Below are 27,899 nucleotides of genomic sequence, written 5' to 3'. Positions count from 1 at the left end.
CATCTGTGCTGTGGTAATGTTTACTTTTGCCATCTGCGGTGCATCAAAAGTGTTTCATGATACAAAATCTGTTTTAATGAGATGAAATCGAGAAAAGTTTTTCCCAGAATAATGAGATTCATAAAGTTGTCTTAGGACACTGAGCGCATGGTATAGAGAGCCAGAGTTAGTTCTTTAGCAACAAAGCTCCGAAAGCTGACCAAGTTATGTAAGTAAACACTAAAACAGTATATATGCTCCTGATGCAAAACTGCTTCAAACACTCTCAAATGTATTTTCACAACAATTCACTTGTAGGCAAAAACTCAACAAGTGTTGCTAATGTGGTGATGGAAGACGGATGGTTGTTTGCGAACAATCTAAGGTGCAGAGGAGGAAGAGGAGGAGGAAGACAAGAGCAAAACAAAGGACAGTACTTCCAGATGTTCTTCTTCATTGAATGATAATGAGGCATGCAGGATAAAGAGCACAACCCTACTTCAGCATAATCAGGTTGCCCTGTGTTGTACTGAAACATCTGTGTACATTGCTTTTTATAAACTATATAGGGCATGTGGTGGTTACTTACTGCTTTTACTGCACTTACATTTGTTGCTTTCTTTGTGTAGGATTGAATGAGTGCCACTTGTGTAAGGAAGGTCTGAATTTTTAAGCATTTATTAGCCCCACACGTGGGAAATTTGTTGGGTGGACAGTGCGAAGTTACAAGCACTAAAAATTAAGGAAAACAGTGGAATAGAATAAGATAAAAAGAATAACATACTATGTAAAATAAAATGTACATACTATGTTTTGTTAGAAAAATTACACTTAGTGGTATTGCACATATGTGGATGTGTGTGTCTGTCTGTGCATGTGTGGTCATGTGCGAAGAAGATTTATATGTGAAATAGTTTTTGGTGCTGATCTGCACTGAGTAAGTGAAAAAAAGATGTGTTATGAAGTTTTGAACTGGGTTAATGTGAGTTAGATTTGCATGGTGATAGTTCTGTGTAAGATATTGTTCCATCATTTTAATGGAGACCACAGGAACTTCTTCCCTTCAGATATACTCTTGGAAGTTTTGATCTTATCATATATTTTGTTATTGTTGCTAGTGGTAACATTGTTTAAATATAGGAACCAGACTTACTGAGTTTTTGTCTGAGCAGTTTCAGAACAAAAGAATGTGAAAAGCAACATATTATTTCTGCTTATAACAGTACCTGCCCACACGTCTTTCCATTTGATCTATGCCCTTCAATCAAATCCCTCTGGTCACATACCGCCGTGACCAAACATAACTTTCGAAATCATTCTATAAATAGATGTTCACGTGATGCAAGGATCACTCAGAAGAGGGGGCCTTCGATGCTATCAAGTGTGGGCATACATACACCAATACTGTTTACAAGTCGTTTAATGAGAGAAATTTGGATTATAAGTGCCAGGATGTTCCAAGCATCTTTGAAAATGTGTGTTTTTTTTGTTTTGTTTCATTTGTTTCTTTTTTTTTTATTTCCTTCCTTTTGTTTATTTCCTTTTGTTTATTTCCTTGTTTGAGTTGTTTATTATTGAGGTATTGGATAAAATTTGGAACCTGCCTGAAGTGAATTTTATACACTATTGTACCTTGTATAAAAATCACAATCTGCAAAGTATCAACAAACGGCTGAGAAATTGCGTTCCTATTGTTTGGTTCATATCTGAAACATCTCTGTACTGTAGAAATAGGCGGATGAATCCAAATATTGATAGCATCGATTAAAACGCTGGTTTTGGTAACAGATTAATACTAGGATTGATATGTTGTCTCTATCCTCTAAGTCAGGGGTGTCCAACTCCAGGCCTCAAGGCCCAGTGTCCTGCAGGTTTTAGATATCACCCTGGGTCAGCTCACCTAAATCAAATGATTAGTTCATTACCAGGCCTCAGGAGAACTTCAAGACATATTGAAGAGGTAATTTAGCCATTTAAAGAAGTTGTGTTGGATCAAGGACACACCTAAAACCTGCATTACACTGGCCCTTGAGGCCTGGAGTTGGACAGTGTGTAGCTCACTGAATTGTGTTTATTGCATTATTTTATGCAAATGAAAAAAATCCTCCTCCTCAAACATGCACCATAAAAAATGTCCTTTTTGAAAAAACCTTTTTGTGTTGACTGTCACATGTATTATATCTATAGCCTATAGCACATTTAAACAACGTTTAAATTCAAGTTTCAAAACACATGAAAGGCTGAATGGTGTCCTTTGTTGTGTTAAGTATTGTGGAAAGTAAAAAATCGTAGTGATTTAGCGGTCATTAAATTCTGTTATGAATTTGGAAACTGATGATGATTCATCATAACACACTGCCCTACCCAATATCGGCTGTCTTAAAAGTAACAGTATCAGTATTGATATTGGTATCTTTAATACTGGCCCTGTATTCACTTTGTATCACTTCGATACCAAATTTTGTAGTACCTCAGCACTGTTGTTCTGTAATTTTTTTGGAGAAAAGTGATATCACCGCGACATCTCTGCAGCCAATCGGCGCCCTTCTTTCTCTCTGACGTCACCACACTACCAGGTCCAGGAAGCTGGAAGTTTCACTAGACTTTTTTTTTTTTGCACAACTCTGTTTTTAAAGACGAGTTTAACTTACGAATTTAAGACAAGTTAGCACTGTTGTGTGTTTGTTATTTAAGGGAGCTGTGTTTGTATTTAATTTCTCTGTAAGTCTGTAGAGTAGGAGGACGGGAAGGACGTAAATTCGCCACACATCCCTGACTAAAGATGTCAACCTCGAACCCTCTGGCTAATTACAGCACGGAACTCCACGATGACCAAGCAGATAAAGTGAGTACTGGCGTTCAACACTCCGCTAGTTATGTTTTGGTAGCTATCTCCAGTATGGTGACGTGACATTTGAACTTGATACGTCTCAGGGAGGACGTGAAACCGGGGTCAAACAGGTCGCTAGGCTGTTAGCATGTATTGTTTGCGTGTTATTACTTCTTCCTCTTTGGCCAAAAAATCTGCCGTTAACTTAATTAACCCCACTTCATTGCTCACACTAGAGGAAGTATGAGCAATGCATTGGGTAACAGGATTCAATAAAGCTTATTACGCACTCTATAGAGAAGGTAATGTCATATCAGGTTTCGTCAATGCAGTGTGTGTGTGTGTGTGTGTGTGTGTGTGTGTGTGTGTGTGTCCCTTTCTTACTCTCTGTATGGGGAAATCGTTAACGCCCTTTTCTTGGAAGAAACGGTAAAGTGTGGAAAACTTGTTCAGGGAAGTAAAAGCACAGTAATGTTAAAAACTTTAGTAGTTCCTGTCATTTGTGTCCCATTAAGCTCAGTGGGGATATACTTATAGCACCGTCCCATATCATCAATAAACCTGGGTTTTAACTGCTACGACTTGAATTTTATGTTCTTGATGGTTCATTTATAACAGGAAAAAGCCATCATTGCTGCAGAAAGCTCCAGATTTTATTTAAGAAATTTGCAGTGTGCCCAAAACAAAAGAAAACACTTAATAACAATAAAACAAACCCAGGGTGACACAGTGGAAAAGCGATTAGCACTGTTGCACCACAGCAAGAACACCCTGGGTCTGAGTCCCCCATCTGACTGGAGCCTTGTTGCTTGGATTCTGCATGTGTGTGTGGGTTCTCTTCAGATACCTCGGCTTGGCTCCAGCCCCCTGCAAACCTGATTTGGATAAGTGTAAGAAAATGGATTAATGGGAAAATAAAATCATCCACAATAGGAAGGTTACTTAATGACGTGGTATTTACAGCTTTCCCAAGGGATTGTCACAGCGGATGTGTGCAGAAGTTTGATTTGGTGCAGTTTTTATGCTGCGACCCTTCCTGATGCAACCCTTCTATTTATTCAGGCTTGGGACAGGTTACTTAATGACATGACACCATACAATACAAGTTTACAGTATTATTATATTGTCATTATACATAATATTTTCAAAAATATTTAAATTTGTAAAAGAAAATTCATTGCAGGAATTTTTGTTTTTATCATTATTGACACAGGCTTCAAGGCCAGCCCCTTAATTCGAACACGTTCTGTTTGATAAGTTAGTGACATGCTTTGGTGAAGGGACTGTGTTATGCTGTTAACGCGGTAGAGATGGGAAAATCTGTCTTGACTGAGATCAGGCAGATAGCTACAGTCTTCTGCACAACTTGTCCTTTTCACGATGCCCAGAGGCTCACAGTTAAAACACACGTCATCATTCGTGAAAACACAGGGATGATTAGCAACCCTAGTACAAACACTTCCTGTGACTGCTTCAAATTAAAAGCCTGCAAGTCACAGGACTGTAACATTTACATGATAGAGCCTTCTTTCTAGGCTAGCCCTTGCATACTAATAGATATAATCTGTACATTGCCTACGAGACTGTATGCGAAAGATGGGTGCTTAGTGATCAGCTTATGTAAGCAAGTTAAACTGTATGGGTGAAAATGCACATGCCTGATAATTACTATTAAATAATAGCGTAATAAAACTTGAATTTACTGCCATTTCAGACAGTGTAATTCCTTTTGTATTCCATTTTGAACAATCTTTTCATTGCTTTTTCATTTCATTACCTACGGTTTGACTTCTTATTCAGTGTTTCTGGTGGTAATCTTATGCAATTTGTCAAAATAGCCAAAACGAAATTACAGCAGTATTACCCTTGGACCTTTTGAGCTGATTCTTTTTGATTAATGGCTGAATGGAACTCATTTGGCCTTTTGTTCTGTTGTTTTGCTTTTTTCTCCTATTGTTGCACTCCAGTCATTGCTGTCATTTAAATTCAAATTCAAATTCAAATTCAAATTTTATTTGTCACGTACACAGTCATACACAGTACGATATGTAGTGAAATGCTTGGACAACTGCTCGTGACCTAAAGAAAACAAAAAAGGAAAAGGCTATGAATAAGATAGGAAATAAATATGAAAAATTAAAAAGGGTAAATTTAACTAAGAAGGAATAAAATATAAATTAAGGTTCAAAATGAAATAACTGTACAACACAAATTAGAATGAAGGGTAAATTTAACTGGGAAGAATAAGATAAAATATATAAATTAAAGTTGAAAATAAAATAACTGTACAACAAAATACACAATATAGAACTATATAAGAATGTATGAAGAAATCTAAATATAAATAAATATATACACAATAACAGCAGCTGTACAAGTATTAACCGGAAATGAAGAATATAGTGACCAGTGTTGTGCAAAAAAACAATGTGTGCAAAAACAATGTCCAGAAAGTCCAGTGTGTGTGTAAGAACCATATGTGTGGGTCAGTACTGTGTGGTGGTGTGATTGAGAGACCGTATCGCCTGCGGGAAGAAGCTCCTCCTCAGTCTCTCTGTGTTGGTCTTCAGGGAGCGGAATCGCTTTCCTGACCTCAACAGAGAGAACAGTCCGTTGTTGGGATGGCTGAGGTCCTTCACGATCTTCCTGGCCTTGGTCCAGCACCGCCTGCTGTAGATTGAGTGCAGGTCAGGGAGCTCGGAGCGGATGGTGCGCTCAGCTGACCGCACAACCCTCTGTAGAGCTCGTCTGTCCTGCATGGTGCTGTTCCCGAACCAGGTTAAGATGTTTCCCGCCAGGATGCTCTCTATGGTGCACGAGTAAAAGTTCCTGAGCACCTTGGAGGGCAGTTGGAAGTCTCTCAAGCGTCTGAGGTGGTAGAGACGCTGACGGGCCTTTTTCACCACGGTGTTGATGTGACAGGACCATGACAGGTCCTGCGTGATGTGAACTCCGAGGTATTTGAAGCTGTCCACTCTCTCCACTGGGCACTCGTTGATGACGGGGGTCTGGTAGTTCCTCTCCTGCTTAGTGCTGAAGTCCACTATCAGCTCCTTTGTCTTACTGACGTTTAGAAACGGGGAATTGTATGAATTGATGATTTTGCTTGTTCATTGACGCTACCATTCATCTACGAAACCTTTAACAGCTTCTCTTGCTGTGAGGCTGTTTACTCACACTCAGCTTATAATTACAAAACGTGAATTGGTCTGTCAGATACTCCTGCTGAGGGGAACATTTAAAGAATCAGACCTCTTCTCTTTCTAAATTAAATTTTAAATGAATGAATGAAGTATAAATTCCCATCCCTTTAGACTTAATAATCCCCTAATAACAAAGTAAAAACCTGCTTTTAGAAATTATAGCAAGAAACTTACAATAAAGCTTTGTAGTAGCCCCCTATAGTGTCCAGCTTGTACGTGTGTGTGTGTGTGTGTGTGTGTGTGTGTGTGTGTGTGTGTGTGTGTGTGTGTGTGTGTGTGTGTGTGTGTGTGTGTGTGTGTAATTTCAGGCTTTGGTAACATACTGTACAGTGTTTGTTTTTTCTTCTGAAGCATAAGCTTAGCATAGTCTGTCACTTTCCACAAAAGAAAACGGTACAAGGCGCCTGTGAAGAACACATACAGTTATATTGTGGAGGACGGGACAGTCACGATCATGGTTCAGAACTGTTCTAGGAGCAGATAATGAGTCCTGATAGCTCGTGACTCGTATGAGATGTGTAGCTCTCCTCTTGAGAAGGATAGGAAGCGCTGTCTACAAGAGGTTAAATGCTGCTGTAGCCCATCCCAGCTGTCAAAGGGGAGGTAGTAGGATAGCAGGACTCCCAATGAGCAAGTTGCTGCTGCAGGGCGCCATAAACAGCCATTCACGCTCACATTCATCCCTACTGCCAGTTTAGAATCACTGGTTAACCTAACACATATGCCTTTTTTCACTTTCAAAGTAAGTAAAGACAATTTTCAAGATAATTTGCGCGTATTGAGGAGTTTAAAGAAGCGTCGATTTTATTATTCTTATAGTGTAGTCTTCCTGTGGTGTAGCAGTTGGAGAGAAAATTAAAGTTGACAGAGAAAATGGTTGATAAGATAAAGATTCTTGCATCTATCAAGATGATAGCGCTCCTCCTGGGTCCTAATCCAGTCAGTGTCAACAGTTCATACAGCTCCCTCATTCACAAGGGGTCGCCACAGCAGGCAGCTCCACGTATTTGATCTGGCAGATTTTTGCACCAGCTGCCCTTCCTGAGGCAACACCCCAGACATGGGAAAGCTCTGAATTACACCTGCTATTGATCCTCTCTTGAGGTCAATAAAGAGAGTTAAGGTTAGTGAAAGGCTAATGAAATACTCTCAATAGCAATTGCAAATAAGCGGTCAAAGAGGGTACCTCTGCCTCTACCAACGCTGAACAGGTTGGAATAGAGACTGGAGCTTTGGATAATGTTTCGCCCCTTGTCAAATCCCTTCAAAGTATAGAATAAATATCTCCATTTTACTCTATCAAAAGCTGTTTCCACGCTCCAGCAAAACTAATACCTGTGGGCCTGAAGAGTCCGAGAGGAGATGGATAATACTGAGAAAGACCCTCGCACTGAAAAAAGAAAATCTATTTTTAACAAAAGTGTCCTTTTTTTTTTTTTTAAATTAGGTATTGGAGAGATCTGGGTTACATGCAGTACATGCATTATACTTTATTAATAAGAGAAAATGCCATATTCATTGAGAAATTTGCTCTTTTAACTCACTGGAACAGAGACGCGTTATATAAGCCATGTGAAGAATCTGCAGGTGTATTTTTATGTACTATGTACTTATGTAATATCACTGTGTGTGTGTGTGTGTGTGTGTCTGTGTGTGGTATCAGCCTATTTTCCTGCCGAATCTTAGTCTCTTCCTTTCAGAAAGTGTAATTTCCACTTTCATAGTACTGATGTACAAGGACTACAACATTCAATCCATTGTGTTCCCTAGATACACGGTCCAACCCGAGGACCACAGTGACCTAGTACCAGAGTTGAGTTGTTGAAATGGGCTTATTTTCATTAATTTCTGTTATAGCTGTTTTTTCTCTCAAATCTTGAACAATACGTGAAATTTTTTGTTACCTTCTTGCTTTAGCCTTGCTCCAGACTGTTAAGTTTGCCTACAAAATCTTGTAAGGATTTTCAGAATAATTTTAATTTCTTTCTTTGTTGGGACGTCTTAGGCGGGGTGTCAAACATAAGACCTGGGGGGCAGAATTGGCCTGGTAAAGACTCCAGTGCGGCCCACTAGATGGTTTTGGAAAATTTGAAGGATTTTGGACTTTTAGCTGTTCTCATAATTTTCACTGTTTGTCCCACCCATAAAGACCTCCCCCGTGGACATTCATGCTACACGGAAGTAATAAAATAATAGTAGAAACTGTTAAATGACAGGAAAGTTCCAGTTCTTTTAGAAGTCTTTTTTTTTTTTAATATGTCCACAGTAAAATAAATGAATACAACAGGACATTTTATGTGAATTAACAAAAACATTCTGCATTATAACTACAGGACAGTGTGGGCAAATTTCTTCCACTTTAAGCCCAGTATTAGTTCTGGTGACAGATTTCTTTCATTTAATGCAGCAGCAGTACTTAATCACGTAGAGAAACTGAGACATGTTGAAATTACACTTCTTTTTCTTATATTTTCCCATCTCATGGATTAAGTGAGTGTAAAGTTAAACTACACACTGACAGAAGGGGCCTTTCACTGGTCTGGCTCACTTCCATGCCCTCAGGTGTAGGATACCACAGTATGGACACAAGTTTGGTGCAAAAAGTAACATCTTCTATACAAAATGTATAGAAGTGAAGAACAAAGAGTCTAACAGTCACGTATTGAAGCAGCTGGAGCACACCTTGTGTTGGGAGTTTTAAATATCAAGCTACACAATGTCAACGTCTTCAGTTACCAGTTGGGGAAACTAGAAGAAGTCATTTGGCATTTATTTTTAACTTTAACATGATGATGCTGTTTACTCTGTGTTTCTATTTGAGTTTGTGTGGTTTTTTTTGGGGGTTTTTTTTTTTTTTTTTTCAACACTTGAAAGGAAGCTACATGCTATTAAGCAATTATCCTTTTGAACCCTGCCAAGGAAGACTGTAATGCATGTTATATTTTCTGATGCAGACTAATCTAGTACTTAGGAAATACTAACTTTGTTAATTAATTACTTATTTATTTATCTAGGTGGACAAATACCTTCACAACCTCCAGCTGTCAGATAAGACTTTGATGGACGTGTCACTACGATTTCGTCGAGAGATGGACAAAGGCCTGTGTAGAGACACCAACCCCACCGCTGCTGTCAAGATGCTGCCCACATTTGTGCGCTCCACTCCTGACGGAACAGGTAATACCCGTTTCACGTACAGGATAATGTTCATTAAGGCTGGGCTATATCATACCATTCACGGTAATACCGGTGTAATTTTGGGCAACGAGAGGAAAATGAAATATCGGGATAGAATATGGGTAAAACGCGCATGCGCAGTGCCTTTGTTTACATACGCACATGGCAGCGACACAGAATGAGAAGGCAAAAGTGGATCGTTGAATGAAACGGATGAACCAGAATTGGTTTGTGAAAATGCTGCAACTTCAGTGGTGTGGAACTGGTTTAGCTTTCGTCCGTCAAATACACAACAAAGCACTATTTTCGGTAGCGCATGCTAGCGGGCCGTCGTTATTACCGTGTTTTTTGGAAAATACGGCGCACTTAAAATCAATCCTTTGATTTTTCTGAAAATCGACAGAGCCCCTTATAATCCCGTGTGCCTTATGTATGAATTCTGGTTGTGTTTACTGACCTCGAAACTATTTTATGTACACGGCGCTCGAAAATCTGTCAAATGTTTTAGTGCGACTTTGCTAAGCTATGAAGCCGCAACGCTTGATGGGTTGTTGGAGCATTACGGCTATCGTAGGCAGGAGCCTCGCGGAGTGATGCGTACTGTGCTTCAACATAATATTACCGTATTTTGTGTATAACCTCTTTTTAAGTTTTGTGGATATTATACATGGTTATGCTGAGGATATGTCGGCCAGTTTCCACTGGAAATGCCTTTTGGTTAAACTGTCAGCAAGGAATTTGCATTTGCACTGTTAAATTTTTATATAACTTTAATGCACATAAAAAAACAGCTGCTTGTTTAAGTGAAAATACATTGATGGGGTTTTTTGCACTAATAAAGTTGTGGAGTTGTAAAGTATTTTGTCTAGTGTCAATTATATCGTCTAGGGCTGAACGATATATCGCATTTGCGATAATATCGCGACATGATCAAGTGCAATTTTCTAACCGCAAAGGCTGCGATTATACTCTGGACATGTCCAAATTCATGGGCTGCATCCTCCTGAGGCCGCATTTGTAGACTGATTACGTCACAGCGACGCGCCGAAGGCTGTCCAAATTACTACCATATCCCAGCCAAACTCCAGTTTCCAGCAATGGTGGCCGCTACTAAGTTTTAAAATTACTCATACTAATCTTTCTGGGTCACAAAATAAACTTTTAACATATTTTCAGGCGAGAAAGTAGTTGTGTAAACATCAAATATCTGCTCGGTTTATCAAGATATCCCATATTTGCAAAAGTGCTTCGACGTTTTCAGAGGCGTCTGCTACCCACCAGCTCGACAGCTAGCCGGGAGCTCGAGGGTTACTGATGCGGCCGAGAACGGCACAACTCCCGGCACATCATTTTCAGATCACCGCGGAGTTTCGCTGCTCGGGTTAAACGTAATATATAAGTCACTTAGACAACCTAAAAATGTTATTGTTGGGCTTTTTTCAGTGTTTTGTTTGTTCGTGAGTAAATCGGTTTGGCTGAGATTAAAGTTATTAGATTAGATAAAATAAAACTTTATTAATCCCCCGGGTGGGTTCCTCCTTGGTTTTCACACAGCTGACTAAACGTCAAACAGAAAACTTATTAAACAGAAATATGAGACAGTCGAGAATTTACACCAGTGTCTGGTTATATTTTAGATAGCAAGAAGCAGACGGCCGAGTTTATTAAACTCCACCGAGACAGCGGTGACGCTAATCAGAACTAGCCTTCTGATTCAGAAGGCTAGTTCTGATTAGCTAATCAGAAGGCTAGACCGTCCAATTTCACGCCTTTAAACTTTAAAGGCGTGTTTGTGTGTGTGTTTATACAATTGCTATTATGTTTGCACTTTATGTGTAATGTTACTGACTGCAGAGATCAGTAAGATGTGTGTATTTTTTATTTATTAGTTTTATTTATTTAATATTATTTTTTAATTGAATGACTGTAGTAGTTCACAGATGTCGAAAAACTGAGTGTGGTAAAGCCACTGATTTTTTTTATGTATATTTCTGCAATCTGCACATTGTACTGACTTTCATTTTAATGTTTACACCAGGGTTCCTTGTCAGCACTTTATGCTCAGATGTTTGTAAGCTAAAAATAAACTATTGTGTATGTTCAAATATACTGTTGTGATTGAAGAAGTTAAATAAAAATGTCAGTCATCAATTCATGCATCACCTCATGTCATCATAACAGAGGTCTGTCTTCCAGGAAAGAACAGTTTAAAATTAATGTAATATAGTATTGGCCATACTATATGATGTATTGCTTGTCTTTGTTTAATAATACAGAAGACAAAGACCTTAAAAAATAATCGCATATCGCATCGCAATCGCAATATTGGGGCAAAAAATCGCAATTAGATTTATTTTCCATAATCGTTCAGCCCTAATATCGTCAGTTATATCGTTATCGCAAATTTTCAAATGTATATCGTGATAAATACTTTTGGTCATATCGCCCTGCTCTACTGTTCATATGAGACTGTAAAGAGTTGGTGTAAATGACGTGTCCAGTGAAAATGTGTTCCTTGAAAAAAGTGGATTTTGTCTTGAGGCAAGATGTTCTCATCTCAAACCAAAAAGTATTTAGATAATTCATTCACACATAACATGTTCAAATTTATCCTATATATCCTCTTTACCATGAGAGTATCTACTACAAGGGTGAGGAGTGAGGAGTAACACTGGCAGCCACCTGTGTGTGTGTGTGTGTGTGTATAGAATATGTATGTATATATATGTATATGTGTGTGTGTATAGAATATGTATGTATATATATGTATATGTATATGTATATATATATATATATATATATTAGTGTTGTGCTGTATGTAACTCTGGGTTTATTCTTTTGTTGAAAAGAACAAGGACAATTCCTGGCCCTCGACCTTGGTGGATCAAACTTCCGAGTGCTTCTGGTCAAAGTCATGGGTAATGGCGAGCAAAAAGTGGAGATGGAAAGTCAGATTTACGACATTCCTGAACACATCATGAGAGGCAGCGGGTCTGAGGTAAGACGCGTTCCACATTATGGAAGGCTAATTTATGTTTTTTCTTTTACCGTGTGCTTTGCTATCGCTGAGGTTTACGAGCCATGTACGAAGAACGAAGCACGCACATTGACAGGAGAAATTGGCCTCATCAACCCAAAAATGACAATTAAATTATCATTAGTTTATTTGAAGTACATCTATACAGGCAAAAAGAAAAGACTGTCTTTTAGTTCTAATGAAATAAACTCTGATCCCTACAGTGTGCTAGAATGAGGTAAATACAACCTCAGATGAACAATTACACATGAGATTTTATACTGTGTCATTATTTATGCTCAAAGCCAAAATGCAGAAGCAGCATGTGCAAAACTACACACTCTGCATCATTCAGTAACTTATAGGACCACCAATTAATAACTTAAAATAATACTTTTCAGTCTCTCAAATTATTGTGGAGGAATTTAGGCCCACTCTTTGCAGGCGTTCATTTCTTAACCGCTCTCTTAAGGTTGAGGACTGGACTTTGACTGGGACACCTTGATTCTTTTCTCTTTCAGCTGTTCTCTTGTAGACATGCTACTGTGTTTGGGATCACTGTTCTGTTGCAGAACCCAACCGTGACCAAGCTCTAGTAGTTAACAGATGACCTTATAGTTGACTTTAGAAAACTTTTGGATACAGAGGAGTTCATGGTTGATGCAATGGCCTTGACTTTGCAACTCTGCCAAATTAATGTTTGCTCACATGTTCTTTTCAGAGAGATGTTTCTCCTGGCAACCTTTCCAAGCAAGCCATATTTGTTCAGTCTTTTTCGAATAGTGCTGTCATGACCTTTAACATTGAACATGCTCACCTGAGGTCTGTAGATTCTAAAATGTTTTGTGTTTTGTCTGAGCATTAAATTTACTATGATGTTCCCTGGGAAGCGTGGCAGCTGCCTTGAATGTTTTTCCCATGTGAATAATCTTTTTCACTGTAGAAAGAAAAAGGAGTTCACATTGTTTGGAAATGCCCTTCCAACCCTTCCCAAACTAATGGACAGCAAGCTACTGAAAACCTCTGCTTTTATAGACAGGCTCACACTTGCTGATGATCAGTTACAGTGGCTTGCAAAAGTATTCGGCCCCCTTGAACTTTCCCACATTTTGTCACATTACAGCCACAAACATGAATTAATCTTATTGGAATTCCACGTGACAGACCAACACAAAGTAGTGCACACGTGAGAAGTGGAACGAAAATCATACATGATTCCAAACATTTTTTACAACGACACTAAACATAAAGCCAGGGCAACAATGGAACGGTTTAAAACAAAACATATCCATGTGTTAGAATGGCCCAGTCAAAGTCCAGATCTAAATCCAATCGAGAATCTGTGGCAAGATCTGAAAACTGCTGATCACAAACGCTGTCCATCTAATCTGACTGAGCTGGAGCTGTTTGCAAAGAAGAATGGGCAAGAATTTCAGTCTCTAGATGTGCAAAGCTGGTAGAGACATAAAAGACTGGCAGCTGTAATTGCAGCAAAAGGTGGTTCTACAAAGTATTGACTCAGGGGGCTGAATAATTATGCACACCCCACTTTGCAGTTATTTATTTGTAAAAAATGTTTGGAATAATGTATGATTTTCGTTCCACTTCTCACGTGTACACCACTTTGTGTTGGTCTTTCACGTGGAATTCCAATAAGATTAATTCATGTTTGTGGCTGTAATGTGACAAAATGTGGGAATGTTCAAGGGGGCCGAATACTTTTGCAAGTTCCCCCACTTAAAATGACTAAATACTTTTTTGCCCCACTGTATATCACCACTAGGGATGGGTATTGAAAACTGGTTCTTGTTGAGAACTGGTTCCCACTGTTTCAATTCCTTGGAATTGTTTGCCATTTTTGCAAATGATTCCCTTATCGATTCCAGTCGCCCCGGATGACGTCACCACGTTGCGGAGCGTCATTTACCTGGCAGGAAACGCGGCGCCTAACGCTCAAAAGTTTGATTATACTTTACGAGAACGGCTGACAACAGGGCAACTTGCAATACTTGCAAAGTAGATATTTCATTTAAGGGAGGAAACACTACGAATATGCAAAAGCATTTGCTCACAAAACACGCGATGACCTTAAATGAATGTCGTGTTTTTAATTCCGCTCGACTCGTGAATCTCAACCCAACAGCAGCGGTAACGTTTGCACGTCCTCTCCCGTTAATGCGGCAGGTAAATAATCAACTAACAGTGCATATTATGTTAGCGCGATCTGCCTTATTACAAAACCTGCCATTACTGTGCATTTAGGTGACCATGATGAGAGAGACAGACAGAGTGTGGCTGGCTCAGATGCTGGCAGTTCTCACTGCAGTCTACCGGTAGCGTCTCCTTTCAGGCCAGGATAGACGAATGTCACCGAGCAGTAAGTTTGTGGTCAAAGGCTTGCACCCATTTGCCACAGCAGAAAAAAACAAAAACAACGCTTGGACACTGCTAGCACGGGGCGCCTACACAAACGCAAAGCAGGAGATCAAGCATAGCTGAATATGTTTCCAAACCAACTTCATTCTAAGCCAAAGCCATTTTTTCTTGTAAAACAAAGGGGTGCCTAGCAAAAAAGTTTGGGAACCACTGATGTAGCTCAACATGAAAACCAAAACAACACACTAATTAACAACCTCAGTGTCGCTCTTTTAAGACTGTTGAACTGAACTCAGTGCATGAAAGAGATCAAATGCTTGGTTTATAAATTTTAATAATATTGCAATAACAGTTAGGCATGTATAATTATCCTTTGTTTGTTTTAGAGTGACAAAAAAATCCTCGCGTTTTATTTTAATGTTGTGTAATTTTGCTTTGCATTTAACATCATACTACTGAGCATTAAAGGAGAGCATTACTGCAAACCAATCAAATGTGCTTATTTAATTGTTTCTCCATAAAAGCAGAAGTTTTGAGAATTTTCTGCTGTGGAGGAACCAGGTGTGTGTTAACACAGGGCCACAATCTTCCCAGGAGTGGGTTTCCTAGCAGATTCATGCCACTGTTTATTAAGAGCTACATGCCAGACTCTGCAGGGCTCATTTAGCATGTTAAATGTTAAAGTTTGTGTCAGTACAGTTAGAAAAAGACTGAACAAGTATGACTTCTTTGGAAAGATTATCAGTAGAAAAGCTCTTCTGTTTAAAACAAACATGGAGCAATAAAACATATTTACTCATGTGTGTTCGCACAAAACTGTAGATAAATCATAAATAAACCTGGTGTTTATAAATATACTTGTACCTGGATTTGTTTGTACTTTATGATTACATTATAAAAGTGCCTCTAACTATGTGTACAAACAAATGAATGGATGTGTTTTTCTTTAGGAAATTTGAACAAAAGTCTTTAAAATGATGCAGACTGCAGGCAACAAACACAAAGCTGTTGTATTAGAATGAGTTTAACATGGTTGCAAGAGCAAAATTGGATGTTGCTCACTTGTCAAAATCTCACAGTGGTTTTGCGTGTTAAGCCATTTTTTGTGCAGATTAAGAACTTTTCCATGCAGGTATTTGTAAATGCGTAGCAATGTCCTTTGGTCCGATGAAAACAAAAAAGGAGAAGTTCTGCCATAATACACAGTGCCACGTTTGGCAAAAACCAGACACATCAGCAATAACACCATTATACCACCGTCAAGCATTGGGCTTGATGTGGGCTTGTTTTGCAGCAACAGGACCTGGGCACTTTCCAGTCATTGAGTTAGCCATGAACTCCTCCGTATACCAAAGTATTCAAGAGTCAAAAGTGAGGCCATCTGTCTGACAGCTAAAGCTCGGCTGAAACTTGCAGCAGGACAATGATCCCACAAACAGCTGGAAATTTCCAACAAAATGCCTGAAAAAGAGTCAAGGTTTTGAAATGGACCAAACTGTAGTCTTGAGCTGTGCATAAAGGAATGCCAATGTAAAGTAGAGTGGGACGAAATTCCTCCACAAAAATGTTGATAAAGTCACACAGGAAACTATTACTTCAGCTTATTGCTCCTACTTGTGCTTCTACAAGCTACTTAATTCAAGGTGTTGAACTGTAAAGTCCTTTGAAAGCTTTCTTTATTGCATGCCTGAGTTGAGATGTTGTTTACAATTGCCATAGCAAAGATGTGATGAAGTGATGTATAGTGATGTTAGTAGGATTTAAACGGCTTCAGGACTCGTAATAATGTATCACATGGTTCGTTACACCAGCAGCATTGCTAGTTGGATGAACAATGCACACATGTATGGAAAATTAAAGATGCAATTTTTTATCTTGCAGTTAATAAGAAAATTGACCTTTCTTCTCTTGTAGTTTTTTGACCACATAGCTGCTTGTCTGGCTAACTATCTGGACAAGATGGGCATGAAGGACAAAAAGCTTCCTCTGGGCTTCACCTTCTCGTTTCCCTGCCAGCAGACTAAGTTGGATGAGGTGAGTGATTTAAAAGTTCTGCCCTCAAATCACAGATTTGGATGGATTTCAATAAAGATTCAATTCAGTTAATTTCTTTCTTGTATTTCTGTTTAAGTAGAACTCTTTTTTTTCCTGTGTTTAGATATATAAAGAGTTGAAATTGTTTAAAATAAATTAATGATAAAATAACACAATTACTGTTACCATTTCAAGTTTGGCATTTTAGTTGTTTCTGAATGAGTCAGATTTTTGTTTTTGACCTCTTCAGAAGTTCAAACTGCTACCATACTTTATATCTAAAGTATGGTAGCAGATATATTAATGGATTAATGGATTGCATTTATTGGTCATCTGATAACCTTTCTTGTCTGGACGAAGAAGGGGATGCGGAGAGCAGCATTGCTCTGCTGTTGCATGAACTGGGCCTTTATTTTTTGTTCTTTCAGGGTATTGAAAATAGCGTGAAGTTTCTCTAATGGTCCTCTGCTGTCAGCTTTTACTTGCAGCAGTCAGTGAGGGCTTCATCACACTGCTGTTTTTCTTGGGTTATTACGTTGGCATTCTTTCTAACTCTTCTTTTCCTGTGCAAAAAGTGATGCGGTCCAGTCTGTGAGTATCTGGACACTTGCTCTTTGTGTTCTTGTTGATTTATTTCTTTATTTTACTACATTAAAGTGCCAAGTCTCAGTTTGTGTAAGTAAGGGAACAGCTGTGTGATATATGTAACAGTTTTAACACAACACATTTGCCATTATTATGACAGCTGACTTCACTCAATAAGTTGCAAACATCTTCAACATTTACTGATATTGGAGTTTCCATCCTTGTTTCTAAATTGAGCAGCAAGTGCTGCAATTTAAAGCAATCATGCTAAAAAGCCCTTTGTTTGCTCTGGCCACATGTTTTTAATGCTTAATTGTATAATATTTAAAGAATCTAGCTGATTCTTAGCACGCATGATGCTTTTGTGTCATTGTGCATTTTACCTGTTGCTTCCATCAGCAGTGAAATATTCAATAAATGACAATATCACAGTTCTAATTTGACATACAGCCAACCTCCTATGCTTTTCCAAAACCACTTCTATACTTAAAATAATGGTTTGGGTTATGAGACTTTTTTCCCCTTCAATTCAGTTTTTTCTCTTTCCATCTTTTTAAAGGAAGCTCATTTTAATTCATCAGTAGAAATTCGGTTTATGGAGGGTGGATGTTTTTGTAAATTGGCCCTAAGTGTACATCTTCAGGAGCTTTTTTCCCCCCGTGTACTCAAAAGGTTTTTGGTTTTTTTGGGGGGGTTTTTTGTCCACCATGGAGAAGACTTCCTCAGCTTTTTGCTATTTTCTACTTTGTCTGTGCACCCTTGTGCAACAGATGACACAAACTGATGTTTCTTGTAGATTTTTCTTTTTTTTTCTTGGTTTTTATTTTTGTTTTTATTTATTTATATTTTTTTTACATTTTTTTTTAGAAAATTTGTTCTTCACATTTTTACTTTTTTTTTTTTTACACTTCTCAAATTGACAGATAACTCCACCACAGCCTAATATCCAACACTCACTCAGCTTGAACCCACAGGTGAGCACCTTTGTCCATAAACATATGTTGAAACGACACGCAGCTTCCTAAGGTTTTAGTGACCAAACTGTTCCAGTACTTTCAGACACAGTTTTGCATATATTACAGCTGAGACTTGGTACTTTAATGCTGTCTGTTATATTATTTTAGATTTAATGTACAAACCTGTTTTTACAGTGAAGATGGTCACAAGTTTTTGTGGCTGTTTTAAAAATATGCAGTAAAACTGGTTACAGCAGACAGAGGAGGCATTCAGTCTTCTGTTTTTCATTTCATTTTATTTATTTTTTTACAAGATTTACAAAGTTCATACATTTTAAAAGAGAAATTATTAGTTAGCAGATAATTACTCTGGCTTTTTTTCTATTACTAGCTGCCAGTTGCTGAGTGACCTTTCCTGTTTCGTATTCGTCTGTAGTTTGTACTTGATGACTAACAGATAAAAAAATAAATGGGAAACACGAAGTTTCACAGTGTTGTGCTGAGTTCAAAATCTGAAATCATGCCATCAATAGAAAGGTCACAGTCTCCTTTTGCCTGTGATGCACACAGCCCTGCACTGAATGTGTCACCTGAGGTAACATGTTCACTGTCATGTTCACACATGACCTCAACACAAATCAAACTGATCCATCATCAGCTTGGACTGTGAACATATTTTAAAAGTCTTCATGGTGGACTCTCTCTGGGCTGAATATAATCCTTCCAGCTTGAAATTTCTTATTGATAATACTCATTAATTTTTCTCTGAATGAATGCTGGTTAGAATGAGCAGCTTTCATGTCCCAGACCAGGCTGTGTTGTGGAACTTTATAAAAAGATAAATGTTTATCTTTGATTTATAGAGTAATTACCACCGGCTGTTTATTTACTTTGCTGTTTTAAATGTCCATATTTTACAGGGAAGAGTTAGCATTTGGTCGTTGTCAGGTTCAGTTATTATTAACACAGTGTGCTTTGCCACCTGAGTCGGGGACTCTTACAGCCAGCGGTGAAGTATGTTTCAGATTTTAGGTGATTTGTAAGTCACTTGGTTGATTCACTCAAGCATTCTGTGAGTTGATGAGGTGTGTAACAACTCTGAGCAATATATCATGAAATTATTTTTTAATTGACTTGTCCTGTTGTTGTTTTTTTCCATCTGCAGGCTGTTTTGATGTCTTGGACTAAAGGCTTCAGGTCAAGTGGGGTGGAAGGACAGGACGTGGTCAGCCTTCTGAGAAAATCCATCAAGAAAAGAGGGGTAATTATCCAAATTTATAAACACTTGAACATTTGGAAAGGTATTGAAACAGTGCTAATTAAGTGTAGCTGCAGTTACATTCACTGGCTTGCCACTGTGTTAGGCACACCTTAGTAGTACTAGTTTGGACGTCCTTTTGCTTTCAGAACTTAATTCTTGATGGCATAGATTCAGCAATCGTCAGGAAACATTTTGGTCTGCACTCCCGTGATATCATCACAGTTTCTCCAGATTTCCCGGCTACATATCTGAAATGCAAAGTTCTGTTCTCCTGCATTCCCATAGTTACTCTATTCGATTGAGATCTGCGACTGTGGAGGCCATTTGGGTACAGTGAAATCAGTGTCATATTCAAGAAAACGAATTTAGGATGATCTGAGCTTTGAAACATGACATGTTAATGTGTGGGAAGCAGCCATCAGAAGGTGGGCATACTGTGTTCATACAGGGATGGATCAGGGATCAGCAACAATACCTCAGCTACTGTGGTGTTTAAAGGAAGTTTAACTAGCAAGTAACAAGAGGCCCACAGTGTGTAGAGCAGAAAACTCCACCCTTCTTTAAACTCATTTACAACTCTTTATGAAAGGTTGTAAGGACAAGATGGGAGAAACACCCTTCAACCATGTTATGAATGTTGGTTTTTCATACTTTGTCCACCAGAGGGCACTGTGCAGCGTTCCTGTTTGTATCATTTTTGAAACAGCAGGAATACAACAGAAAGTTGAAACAGATATACTGTAGATCAGTGGTCCCCAACCACTGGTCCGTGAGTCGTTTATTACCGGGCTGCAAGAGTTGAGGCTCGGGTGTGAAATGTATGGTTTTCAGGGTTTTTAACGTTATTTATTAATTTTTTTAAATCATATTTATCGTTAACTCTGTTTCCCTGGGTCTTTGCCCGTGTGTTATGAAGAAATCTTTGTTTTTCGGTACCGGTACCGGTTTGTTTTGTTTTTTTTGTTTTTTTGTTGTTGTATTTATCCGCAACGCCTTAAAGTCCGGTCCGTGAAAATATTATCGGACATAAACTGGTCCGTGGTGCTAAAATGCATGGGGACCACTGCTGTAGATCAGTGTTTCTCAACCTTTTGGAGCCACAGCACATATTTCACATTAGAAAAATCACATGGCACACCACCAAACAAAAATGTCACAAAAAGCATATTGATCATTTTTCCCTGCGCACCAGGGATAGTGGAATTGGCTTGCTTTGTCCCCAGTATACCTTTTTTGCTTTCATCTGACCACTACTCATGCTAGGGCCTTCATCTGGGTCTGAATTTTCTCCAGGACCAGGTCAGAATGACTACTTTTTCTTTTCAAATATTTATTTATTGCTATTACACGCTGCGTTGTCTCACTCACAGTGTGACTTTATGCAATTTCTTCTTTGTCTTCTTCTTCTTCTTCTGTTTTACTGGCAGTTGGCAACCGATTAATTAGAGCAGGTCGTTGTACTGCCCTCTAGTGGAAGACATTGTAGTTGTTCTGCCCGTGACTCACACCAGCCGCTCGGTGTACTAATCAGGTGGAACCAGATAATCTTCCACAGCACACCTGATCATTTCTCACGGCAATCCTATTTGCCGCAGCACAGTGGTTGGGAAACACTGCTGTAGATGACTAATTAATTCACTAATTAAGTGAGGACTGCTAAATAATTACACGTAACACATAGTAGAAAAATCTTTTTATGTTTCATGTCCCGGGAAAAAACCCAAACCATTAGACAATATATCAGATTTTAAGCTTTGCTGTGTAAACTGTAACCTCTGACCAGTCAGCCTGGCACAACTATGCTATGGTTAAGCAGCTAATACATTAGCATCGTTGGCACACTGAATATTTGCATTAACAGGAGTTTGAACAGGTGTACCTAATAATGTGGTTCATCAGTGCTTATTCCTCAACCTGCAGGAAAAGATAGACTTGGGCACACATGAGAAACTCAGTGTAGAGGTGTTGTTTCTCTCATCCTGTCTGATTATAGTGTGAGGAAACTTTGCAACATGATCTCAAAACACGCCTGACACCACAAGGCAAGCGTGCTCGTTTTACTCCACTGTTTCATGACCAAATCGTTCTAATCGTTAAATCCCACAAGTCAAGAAGAAGCATGCCCATCTTGGCAGTGGTCAAAATCATTCAACCACTGACTCCTTGTCATTGGTTGGATGATGAAGAGCATATAACAGAGCAGATGAGCAGATCAACCATCACTTCTCAAAGCCTTTCTAATTTCTTCAGTAAGCTGGCTGAAGTAGTGGAAAGACTCAGAACAACATGAGTAGACAAATGCAAACCACCAGCCTGACTTGTTCTGCTATACATCTGCCACAATGCAAACATGTCCATGCAAGTTGATAATTTTCATGTATCCAGGGGCTTTATGAATCATCTTCATGAGCATGCATACATGGGGAAAAGGAGTAAGGACTGAACCCAGTGCCAAAACTAGAGTTTATGGTGAATTCTGAGTATACGCGAGGCTTGGCTCACCTCAAACAAGATATTTAGTGTCTGTTGACAACAAACTTACAAGTAATTCACACTGGCTCTTTTGGAGCAGCAAATGGTAAAAAAGTACAAATGGTACAATGTGAGAGTTTGCTTTGGTTTCTACGTGAACACACAGTGCCAAAGAGCATCCTGGTTGGAGCTCGTATGCAAATCGTGTACTCTAAGGGAGGACTGATATTAAATAAATGGAGCAGATACAATAGAGCCTTCGCAATGTGAATGCTCAGGCTCTAATAACTTGGAAGAAAAGATCTTTTTGTGCAGGCTAACACTACATGCGTCTTGTGCAGGTGACCTGGGGTAATGACAGCATGAGCTGCTGCATTGTGCCTATTAAAGATATCAATGATACTTCCAGCTATAAGTATGGAAGGTCATCCACAATAACTAAACAAATGTCCTCAGCAAACCTCAGCAAGAAAACACGTTTAGATAAAACACCTGCATAATGTCCTCATAAAAACTTAAAGATTGATTTCAGTGTAGTAAATTAAACAAAATGAAGTGCTGAAGTAAATCCAAAATACTGTGATGCAAGAAGTAGTGAATTCAAATGAAAGCTTGTTTTAATAAACAGATTCTCATTGCAGGACTTTGACATTGACATTGTGTCTGTGGTCAATGACACAGTGGGAACCATGATGACCTGTGGCTTTGATGACCGTCACTGTGAAGTTGGCCTCATTGTAGGTAAGTCTAATGTAACAGTGACTATAAATGGATTATGAGGCTCAGTGAGACTTCTACCACACAACAGTGATGTAACACCCATTAAACTGCATCCTAATGGATGAACTGCTCCATCTGTTTTCTTCTTGGGTAAAAATATCGATGTTCATGAAAAAAAAAATCTTTTAATGCTGAAGGCCAGAACATGTGGCACCTCACTGTTGCACTCAAAAAAAGAAATTTCCCTGCTGAAGTTTCTTATTCATCTCTATTTAATTTTTCCTTTAATGGATTTCATTCAGATGCAGTTTCTGCTGCAAAGTGTGATATTATTGTTATAGTATTATATTTGTAACTTGTATTGTAAAAATATATACAAACTAGAGGAGAGAAGTGAGCACAGGTGCTTTCACACTCATCTTGTAAGTGTAATCTTAAATGTGCCCACTAAGCCCAGCCGACCTCTCAGTTAGTCGTTATATAGTTACTGACAGAGTTGTTGCAGTGAAATCTCTTTTCTCAAGGAACGGGGACCAACGCTTGCTACATGGAGCAGATGAGGAACATTGGTGTTCTGGATGGTGACGAGGGGCGGATGTGTGTAAATACTGAGTGGGGTGCTTTTGGGGACGACGGGGCCCTGGAGGACCTACGCACTGACATTGACCGGGAGCTGGACGCAGGCTCATTCAACCCTGGCAAGCAGCTGTGAGTGTGTTTGTTCTCACACGACTTGGTATTAGATAAAACATCCCACGCTGGTGGCTTCACAGGCAGGCGGGTTTGAATTAGAAGCGACTCTCTCTGATTTCCATTCATGTGGGCATATTGAAATACTTTGTCTGACTGCTTCACCTTTGTTGATGTTGTTGCTGATATTATGTAAATAACCTTTTTCATATACTAATTCAGAGTTCTGTCAAAAAAGTCAGTATGTCCTGGAACATTTGCGGTTTTGCAGACATGTGGACATGTGACAATCATGTAGGTTCAAGTGAATAAGGCTTCAGTCACACAGGCCTAGAGATTGGTCCATGACCATCTGGCAACCACCGGTCGTGAGGGAAAAATGAATATTCGGCTCTGCTAATACTGGCCAGCTGCTTTCAGAGTATCAGTGAAAATGAAAAATGCGATGCAAACTGGAAATGGAGCCCTTCAGCACTGCAGCCGGCAAATTTCAAAAGGCACAGCTAACTATTTCTGGTTTATGTTTCTTTAAGTTTTACTGCTGCTTGGCTAGTTGTTGGAGTATTTGCAGACAAACATGAAAAACTAAAGGTGACCTGCAGGGAGGTTTTTGGTGCAGCACCTTCTTTGCAACTGATTTCACCCAGCGACAGCCATCAACCTGCAGGAACCATTGGCAACCTGTCAGAAAAGCACATTTTTCCCTAGCAACCAGTGGTTGTATCACATCCAGTATAGTGGACAGCTCTTGATATCACATGAGAAACCTCAATAAGAGGTCTGGGCCCAGACAGGGTTTAATAGAGTTAGGTGACGGATTTAAGTTTGCGTGACCTTAATTTCCAGTAACAATAAAGCATGCAGTGCGTCACAGAGAGATTAAACAGTTTATATACTTCAACGAATGACTTTAATGCCTAATTGGTGGATCATTATTACCATGTAATTCTAAAACAAAAATCAAACTTTTGACAGTTTATTTATTAAAATCTTTGTAGTTCTGATTGTCTCACACTTGTCAAACATTGTTATTTGTTTGTCTAAAAACATAAAAATAATACTCTGCTGGAAAGGCAGTTTACCTCAGCATTTAATTTGGGAACAGCTTTGTTATGTGCTGCTTACTCAATGAGAGTAATGTATTCTGAATACTTTGGATTACTTAATATATTATCATGCTTTTTTACAACTACATGAATGTACTATTGCTTTATTAATCCTTTATTTATCCAGGTAAAAAAAAATCTCATTGAGATTAAAAATCTCATTTCCAAGAGAGACCTGTGTGATTGCTGTGTGATTTATTACTATTACTGAAGGTTACTCGCCATACCAATTAGGGCTGAACGATATATCGCATTTGCGATAATATCGCGACATGATCAAGTGCAATTTTCTAACCGCAAAGGCTGCGATTATACTGCGATTATATTATACAATTCATGGGCTGCATCCTCCTGAGGCCGCATTTGTAGACCGATTACGTCACAGCGACGCGCCGAAGGCTGTCCAAATTACTACCATATCCCAGAATTCATAGCGCGGCCCAGCCAAACTCCAGTTTCCAGCAATGGCGGCCGCTACTAAGTTTTAAAATTACTCATACTAATCTTTCTGGGTCACAAAATAAACTTTTAACATATTTTCAGGCGAGAAAGTAGTTGTGTAAACATCAAATATCTGCTCGGTTTATCAAGATATCCCATATTTGCAAAAGTGCTTCGACGTTTTCAGAGGCGTCTGCTACCCACCAGCTCGACAGCTAGCCGGGAGCTCGAGGGTTACTGATGCGGCCGAGAACGGCACAACTCCCGGCACATCATTTTCAGATCACCGCGGAGTTTCGCTGCTCGGGTTAAACGTAATATATAAGTCACTTAGACAACCTAAAAATGTTATTGTTGGGCTTTTTTCAGTGTTTTGTTTGTTCGTGAGTAAATCGGTTTGGCTGAGATTAAAGTTATTAGATTAGATAAAATAAAACTTTATTAATCCCCCGGGTGGGTTCCTCCTTGGTTTTCACACAGCTGACTAAACGTCAAACAGAAAACTTATTAAACAGAAGTATGAGACAGTCGAGAATTTACACCAGTGTCTGGTTATATTTTAGATAGCAAGAAGCAGACGGCCGAGTTTATTAAACTCCACCGAGACAGCGGTGACGCTAATCAGAACTAGACCGTCCAATTTCACGCCTTTAAATTTTAAAGGCGTGTTTGTGTGTGTGTGTTTATACAATTGCTATTATGTTTGCACTTTATGTGTAATGTTACTGACTGCAGAGATCAGTAAGATGTGTGTATTTTTTATTTATTAGTTTTATTTATTTAATATTATTTTTCAATTGAATGACTGTCTAGTAGTTCACAGATGTCGAAAAACTGAGTGTGGTAAAGCCACTGATTTTTTTTATGTATATTTCTGCAATCTGCACATTGTACTGACTTTCATTTTAATCATTTAATGTTTACACCAGGGTTCCTTGTCAGCACTTTATGCTCAGATGTTTGTAAGCTAAAAATAAACTATTGTGTATGTTCAAATATACTGTTGTGATTGAAGAAGTTAAATAAAAATGTCAGTCATCAATTCATGCATCACCTCATGTCATCATAACAGAGGTCTGTCTTCCAGGAAAGAACAGTTTAAAATTAATGTAATATAGTATTGGCCATACTATATGATGTATTGCTTGTCTTTGTTTAATAATACAGAAGACAAAGACCTTAAAAAATAATCGCATATCGCATCGCAATCGCAATATTGGGGCAAAAAATCGCAATTAGATTATTTTCCATAATCGTTCAGCCCTAATACCAATACCAACTAGATGTTTAAATCTTAATATAAAATGAGTAACAGTAAGGTGGACATTAGGTAAGGCTGCACCTTTTGCAGTGATCTCGTATAGAAAACAGGTCCGCGGCTCCAAACTGTAGTAAAGGGACCTCTGGCTATTACGTCGGGTTCCGTGTCGGGCTCGTAGCTGAAAACTAGCTTTACTTTATTGTGTGGTTCAAGTTTGCTAGCGAGAGACAGAGAGAGGCGTTGAAAGACTGCTCCAACGGAACTTTTTGTTTCTGAGGAAAACACGAACACAGTGTACAGTCGAATCTTAATAGCTTACTTACAACTGGGCTCGTCAGGCTCTCTTTTTGGCTGCAGTGGTTATTATTATATTTACATGCTTCCAGCTCCCGTTTCTGCTCGGTGACAACTTGTACTTTTCCACTCACCTTTTTCTCCCTCCTCACGCTCACAGACACATAACGGGTATGGCAGTGCATTCTCCGTGCAGCACAGACTACACTGCCCATGAGGCTACATTCTTTAGGGCTATGCCTGTAACACTCTGCCTGCATATTAAATCATTTTTGTGAATCATTTTTTAAAATATTTCTTTACGTCATTATGCGGGCCGCAAGTAGGGGTGACATGGGCCGCGAGATTGAGACACAGGCATTAGAGCCTCTTAATGCGTGTTTTGTTTGGGGCGTGGAAACCAAAAATAGAGAGAGCATAGCCGAACATATGAAACAGGAAAATACCGCCATGTAATCCCTTAATTTCAGCAAAGTAACTGTATTCTAAATACCACCTTTTTAAACGGTAACTGTAACAGAATACAGTTACTCATATTTTGTATGTTAAATACGTAACGGCGGTACATGTGTTCCGTTACTCCCCAACACTGTGTGTAGATGTACATAAATAGAGCTCATCATATTTTATAAATATATGTATATCACATTGTTTTGCTTCTCTTTTTTTCATGTTGCATGCAGGTTTGAGAAGATGATTAGTGGGATGTACATGGGGGAACTGGTACGTCTCATCTTGGTAAAGATGGCCAGATCACAGCTGCTGTTTCAGGGCAAGACTACGTCAGAGCTCCTCACCACCGGACACTTCAGTACCAGCCACATCTATGCAATCGAGAATGACAAGTTAGTTTTTCTTTGTGTGTGTGTGTGTGCACATCTGCACCTTGACACTGCATTCTGTGATATCTCTCAGATGGCGGATTAAGTGCAAACCTGTTGAACATTATGTTAGTAGCAACGAGCTATGCCAGGAATTAAGATGCTCATCGAAACTGCCGAACAACCAAGAGCTACATCTGACACTCTGCAGACCTGAATTAGTCTGTTAAATGTTAAAGTTCATGACAGCACAAAAAAAAGGCTGAACAATTATAGCTCCATTGGACGTCAGTCTAAAAATAACATGGCAACACTGCTGACGTTTTTAAAGTTGCATAGGTTGGGTGGGCTGGCTGTAGTCAGGAGGTAGAGCAGGTCATGTACTAATTGGAAGGTTGATGGTTCGATCCCTGACTGCATCCTGCCTTCTGCCTCACAAACTCCAAATTGCTCTCCGATGCATCGGAGTGTGAATGTATGCATTATATAAGCAGTAGATAATAACCAGTCCATTCACCATTCGGATGAAACTCATTCATGCAACAGGAGCCCAATCACAGCAAGAAATCTCTAACAGAATGGTGAAAAAGGCAAAGAATCAAGGTGTTGTAATGGCCCAGACCTCAGCCTGACTGAAATTCTGTAAATCTGACAGTACATTTGCATAATGTCATTAT

General features: G+C 39.0%; 1 protein-coding gene across 1 annotated transcript in view; it reads left to right on the top strand.

The window, feature by feature from the left end:
• The first annotated feature begins 2,533 nt into the window (after positions 1 to 2,533).
• Positions 2,534 to 27,899, top strand: part of hk2 (hexokinase 2) — a 50,731-nt gene continuing 25,365 nt past the window's right edge. The window contains exons 1-8 of the mRNA XM_085474514.1: positions 2,534 to 2,824; positions 9,027 to 9,189; positions 12,039 to 12,187; positions 16,496 to 16,615; positions 19,322 to 19,417; positions 22,531 to 22,630; positions 23,134 to 23,317; positions 27,085 to 27,246. Of these exons, the coding sequence (XP_085330640.1) occupies positions 2,762 to 2,824; positions 9,027 to 9,189; positions 12,039 to 12,187; positions 16,496 to 16,615; positions 19,322 to 19,417; positions 22,531 to 22,630; positions 23,134 to 23,317; positions 27,085 to 27,246 (1,037 nt within the window). The 5' untranslated portion in view covers positions 2,534 to 2,761. The remainder of the gene's footprint in view (positions 2,825 to 9,026; positions 9,190 to 12,038; positions 12,188 to 16,495; positions 16,616 to 19,321; positions 19,418 to 22,530; positions 22,631 to 23,133; positions 23,318 to 27,084; positions 27,247 to 27,899) is intronic.

The sequence above is a fragment of the Copadichromis virginalis genome, linkage group LG12 (genome assembly GCF_057382275.1).
Source record: "Copadichromis virginalis isolate Kocher_CV1m ecotype Utaka linkage group LG12, C_Virginalis_male_GT1.1, whole genome shotgun sequence".
NCBI lineage: Eukaryota > Metazoa > Chordata > Actinopteri > Cichliformes > Cichlidae > Copadichromis > Copadichromis virginalis.
The sequence above is the reverse complement of the archived record's forward strand: the minus strand, read 5'-3'. Positions and strand labels throughout refer to the sequence as shown.